The sequence below is a fragment of the Mastomys coucha genome, unplaced genomic scaffold, assembly GCF_008632895.1.
Source record: "Mastomys coucha isolate ucsf_1 unplaced genomic scaffold, UCSF_Mcou_1 pScaffold12, whole genome shotgun sequence".
NCBI classification, from domain to species: domain Eukaryota; kingdom Metazoa; phylum Chordata; class Mammalia; order Rodentia; family Muridae; genus Mastomys; species Mastomys coucha.
Window position 1 is genome coordinate 54,853,289 of NW_022196894.1, and position 6,000 is coordinate 54,859,288.

Here is a 6,000-nt window from a genome sequence, read left to right on the forward strand (position 1 = left end):
TCCCCACCACCTTAACCATCCAACCTCAACCTAATTTTCTCTCAAAAAACAAAACAAATAATGAAAAGCAAAAACCTAATTCAGACAAAATATTATCAACACGAAACAGAAAGCCCACAAAAACAATAACAACAAAACAAATTCCCCCAATTGCTAGCAGTGTGTTATTAGGAATGATTTTATTCCTATGTCCCTTCAGAATAACAGTAGTAGGTCTTACCCTAGGGCCCATGAGCTACCTAGTCTCAGGTTCTTGGTCACTTTAAGCAGTTTTAAGTCTGAGTTCTATCTCATGGAGTGAATGTCAAACCTAATTTTATACAATACAACTTATGCTTGAAAATGCACTTCATACGCTTTGTTTCTTAATAAGCAAGGTTCCTCAACAACAACATTGTCAATTGGCTCTCTATTGTGTGGTACAGAATATTTAGCTGCATCCCTGGTTTCTCCTGGCTAAGCGTCCCAACTGGATGCACTAGGTGCCTTCTACCTCACTGTGCAGCTGGTCTGATACCCATTTGTTAGTAGTGGTGGTATCATTAGAAAAATTTGGAGAGAGATTTTCTCCTACCCCCTCCTTTTCTTTCAAGACAGGGGGTTTCTCTATGTAATTCTGGGTATCCTGACACTTGAACTGTAGGTTGTCTCTGGAACTCAGAGATCTGCCTGCCTCTGTCTCCTGAGTGCTGGGATTAAAGGTGTGTGCCACCATGCCTGGCTTGAAGGATTTTCTTAAACCCTTGTCTTTATTTTTCTGTAACCATAGCATAATCATGTACATGATAGTGTAACCATGGTATGTACACTATTTATGAGGAGATATGAACACATATCTACTCGCTGGAGACAGGGAACCAATGGCCAACCGAAGTAATGATTCCAAAGCAGTGTACCTTATTCAATCAATGAACCTATTGGTCTTACTTGCAGGAGGATGGGGTTACTGACCCCCAAACAGTAACATTAAAGCAACTCTGTCATAGCTGCATAGGTGGGGTACACTCTTCTGGAACTGGTCTACCTGCTACGTTTATAACTTGTAAAACCACACGAGGCTAGGGCAGAATTACATACTGATAGGGTAGGTGTGGACTGCTGTCTGTATGCAGGTGAGGGTAGGTACAAGATAAGGTGAGAGCCTGTGACTGGGCAGTGGAAAAGGAAGGTGGCCTGAGAATTTTAGAGAAAAGAGAGTACAGAGGGAAAGAAGAAGGGAAAGAGAGGAAGAGATAAGACAGAAACTATAGGAAAGGAAGAGGAACCAGAACCACACACTCCTGGGAGCCATGAGTATTGGGGATTTCTTAGATAAATGGTTAAATAATAAGTAGGGTGCATTTGCCCCACCTAGGTCTGTAGCTTGTGTTTATATTAATTGAGTTTTGAGTTCATTGTGCGGGCGTTTTGTGGGTTGAGAATTTATTAATATAAATATGACTGATACATTACAAGCCTCTAGAGTTTTGATTTTTTATCAGATTACAGGGATTTGTGGCCCCTAACCACAGGGCGAGGATGGCTGGGAATGTGAGCAGAATCCACAGCAAGAGAACCGAGAGATGGTCACTGCATGGGGCTAGCCATGGAGGTGGCAAGACCACCGGGGTCAGAGAGCACTAGCGTGGGATGGTGTCATTTTATACTTCACTCAACAGGTAGGGTGTAGGAAGGAAGGGCTACAACCTTAGCTGACAGTCTTTTGACTCCTCAAGTTCCTATTCTACGCAGGAATGTCAACAGTCAGCACAGGTGTTCTGGTGAGGATAGCGAAGTCTGCTAATGCTGAAGGACTTCACAGTACCTTCTTGGCAATACGACACACTTTACATGTTAGGACTGCCCTACGTCTGTCTTGCATAACTCCGCAGGATGGAATACAGTAAATATAAGGGTAGAGTCAGGATGTGGTTATGTGTGCAGGGTGGGCGCTCACAGTATTCACAATGGCCTCAGTTTTAAGGGCAAATTAGTAGATTGTTCTCAATGTTGACAGACTTAGACTGCAATGTCTCCATATGAAAGTATGTCTGGTATATAGTTTTCTACATTATCTCAGATATGCTACTTGACAAAAAGTTACACACCTGCATTATTAAAGTATGTGATCCATTTTGCTTACCACAGGTTAAGAAAAATCTTATTTGTTAGGGTGAAGGGATTGCCAAGGGTCATGTAGGAAGAACGACACATAGATTTAGAATTCATGGAATGTGGTCCACCAGTTACCATAGCCACATGGGTGAGCCTTGGTATGGCATGACCCCCAAGGACCATGTGTCCTGAGGACTTCATGCTGTTATGGAGTTCTGCTCTGCTTGCTGCCCTCATATCCCTCTTAATTTAAGAACTTTATGAAAGCTTTAAGGGGGCTTCCAGTCCCTCACTGGACAGTATCACTGGCACTCCTAACTATGTGTATGCATGTATATATGTAAAGCTTGTCTGGGCATGTATTGGAGCTTGCTCCATCCACAGATTTTATGTGTGTTATGTATATATGTACATCAAATGCTTGGAGCCTGCTTGTTGGAGCTTTGCTCTAACCATTCTATGTCTGAATGTATATTTGTCTGTCTGTAGGTCTATATGCATGTATGTACATATCTATTTGTGTGTATGGAGTTATTGGACATACTGCCACTGTGGGTTTGACCCACATTCACAGAACCTCAAGTTATGATGTGAACAAATCTGGATTATGGATCATTTACAACAGGGTTGATGAGTGCTCATCATGTGACCTCATGAGAGAAGCGAAGAGCACTGTCACCATGAGGAAGAATAACAGGTGTGGTATAGCCCTCTAATAGGAAACCAGAGTGACATCTATAGCTTCTTTAACTCTACTGTACCAGTTGGTGTGCCAGTTTTGGTACACGTGTGTTGGGTATCTTAGATGGTAACACTGTGAGAACCTGGGGAAGAGGACATGGAAAAAATTGTGCACACTGGAAATCATTTCAAATTGAAGAACCAAAACATATAAATGAATATGGCTGCTGTATTTATATCTGCCCACACCAGGTATATTTGCCCTTTATAGTTATGTTGGCCACACTGTGTGCCCGAGACTATGTTTCAGAGTAAGGGAGTGTAGGAGGATCACCTGACAGGCAGAGAGATGTGAAGAGACCTTAAGAAGATGCTGCGCTTCCAGCTTTGTTTTCAGCTAGGACAAAGATCCCACGGGCTTCCATTTCCTCACTGAGGGATCCCTTCCAGATGACCTGTCTGACAAGGGCTGTGAGCCCAGATGCCTACTTTTCTTTGTCTAACCTGACCAATCCAAAATGAGGGAAGGGGGAACTCATCCCAGGCCAGTAGAGGCACTTGAGACCCCAAGCCCTCTCCTGGTGGTGGTGGGGATTTTGTTGTCCACTGTGGGAGTCTACTTCTGAGCTACAGCCCCAGCCCTCATGCCTCAGTTTACCAACTTGCTCCATGTGCATCATCATCTCATGGTCTCTCTGACAGTTTGGTGAGATAGCATTCCTACTTTGCAGCCAACGGGACTGAAGCTCAGATAGGGAGGTGGCTCAGTTTCTCAGCTGCTGTTTCCTGTCTCCTGTGTCGTCAAAGAGGAAGAGGAAGAAAAACCGTCCGTTCAACAAGACAACATACACAGACAGGGCTTTTATTATCTGGCGGTATGAGCCGAAAGACAGGCTCATGGTTGTCAAAGAATCCCCACAAGGCGTGCTCAGTGATCCACTGTGGGATGAAGTTAACACAATTACGTCAGAGTAGGTGACTGAGTGCTTGCAATATGTCGGCAACTGGACTCTTCATCAGGACCCAGGCTTAGAAAAGGCCCAGTTTCAAGGAGTCTGACTTGCACAGGCTGAACACTCCCATATCTAGAAGCTCGAAAACCTCCTTTCTTATCTAAAATGAGAGAAAAGAACAAAACAACAGAAAGGTTATGATCAAACAAAAATAGTCTTGGTGAATAAAGCTAACCCCTTGGGTCCTGTGTATTTATACAGTTGTTGTGGCCAGAAGCAGAGAGGAAAAAAGTCCTAGGCAAGAGATAGAATCCATATCTGATTCACATGTAAGTAAGAGAGATACTGTGCAAAACCCGAGTTTCATTAAAGTATCCATCCATACAGAAGAAAATGCCCTAACGTGTCAAGGACTCCAAAGGGTGCTTTTGGTAGCCCAGATTCCACGCAAAGACTCAATAGAGGATTGAGATAACTGTTAATGGCATGAACATAACAAAAATGTCTGACTACAACATTTTGACACCCTTATAGTGAATTATTGAGATTTAATATTATAATGGAAATCATCAAATCTGGCCTCGTGTCTGACAGCTAAGTATTTTCTTTCTTTTTTTTTTTTAAAGAAAATTGTCTTTTTTTAAAAAAGACAATTCATGGATGCAGAGACAAGTCAGTCTCTCTCTCTCTCTCTCTCTCTCTCTCTCTCTCTCACTGTGTGTGTGTGTGTGTGTGTGTGTGTATGTGTATGCATGCTCCTACACACATGTGGGTGCATGCATAGGAAACTAAGCCAATGGTTGTTTTTTTAACTTGAATTAATGCCTAATATAACTCACCAACCCATTATAATGAACTTTGTTCAGTGTGGGGAAGCAGTTTTATGTTGTAAATTAACTCACAGCATGCTTTAGAGCCGTAATCCCCAGCCTCTTTGATAGTAGTCACTAGTTGACAGCCTTGTTTATTATAATGTAACCACTGCCCTCCCACTCCTCACATATCAGATTAGATTGAAAAATTGTTCCATGATAACAAGGTGGGTGGCAAAATAAAATTTCTACATTATGAGGGCAGTGAATGATTTTTCAGAAATAACCTGTGCTGTGCCCACAACGGCATTCAGTCATTCACTTTGAATCTATCGAGATACAAAATCCCTCCACACAAACCAAAAAAACGTCTTTGAAAGTTATGTAGTAGGTTTTGTGAGGACGTGGATCATCCCCTCTTCCTCTGCTTTGGCCAAAAATGTTTATGTAAGAAGCAATGGCAAAGATGACTGCCTGTGTAGAGAATAACAGGGGCAGGGCGGATCCTCCAGATCGGCTGGCTTCTTTGAAGTACAGATGTCCTAGTGGGCAGGAGCCACAGCCATTTAGTGAGCAGCCGAGCGGATTCTATACTACACATGGAAAGGATACAGTTATGTGTAAGCGGATGAGATGGCTCTACAGCAGTTACCTCAGCGTTAAAGACAGAAATTATTTCCAAAGCGAGAATGTGCTGGCTTCCCATGTCAAAGACTTTATTACTGTGTTTGAACTCAAAGTTCAAATCGGAAAAGAAAAAAAGATTAAAGACAAGTGCTGATTACACAGTACCTCAGGAATGTCCATCATTCTCCTCAGCTTCTGATCTCTCCAGTTCCAGTCAAAAACCAGAAACTTTAAGGGGTTCAAATTAAGGCCATCTGAAAGACACAGTGAGAGTTGCGGTAGTGAAGCTCCGACGACGTAAGCTTATTAAAATGGTTTTCATCTTCCTGGTTGCCTCACTTGTTGTCCTCTCCCCCAGCCATGAACCTCTGCACACTGATGCTTGCCTAATGGGAAACACGTGAAGCAGCTCGCTCCCTGCTTCTGAGGACAGACGTCACTCTGGTGAAGACTGTCAATCCTCAGATGCTCCCTCCACTCATGAAGGATGGAGGCTGGGGTCTCCTCCTTCCTGACTTGAGAAGCTGCTGCTTCTTGTGGTCCGCTGAGGAGCTGAGAGCAGCAGAGCCTACAGGACTCTGAGGCACTGGTTGGGGAGAAGGATGAGGCTGGGGAGGCCCTTTGATGGGGCTGGGAAATCATGTAAGGACTGTACGCACTCTGGTGTGGGCTTTACCTAGGATTACTGCACAGTAAGATTGGAGAAGACACAGCTCTTGTGTGCTCTAAGAGGAAACAGGGCTTGAAGAATCTCTCCATCCAGCTGTTCCCCAAGGTCTTTCCCTGTTCAGCCCTCCCCTCCCTGCCCCAGATACTCTTCATGCCTTTTATAA

General features: G+C 43.5%; 1 protein-coding gene across 4 annotated transcripts in view; it reads right to left on the reverse strand.

The window, feature by feature from the left end:
• Positions 1-3,621: 3,621 nt before the first annotated feature.
• Positions 3,622-6,000, reverse strand: part of Cmss1 (cms1 ribosomal small subunit homolog) — a 302,226-nt gene continuing 299,847 nt past the window's right edge. For all 4 annotated transcript variants that reach the window (XM_031364152.1, XM_031364154.1, XM_031364151.1 and 1 more), the window contains 2 exons: positions 5,333-5,421; positions 3,622-3,888 (listed from right to left, as the gene is read on the reverse strand). In XM_031364152.1, the coding sequence (XP_031220012.1) occupies positions 3,805-3,888; positions 5,333-5,421 (173 nt within the window). In that variant the 3' untranslated portion in view covers positions 3,622-3,804. The remainder of the gene's footprint in view (positions 3,889-5,332; positions 5,422-6,000) is intronic.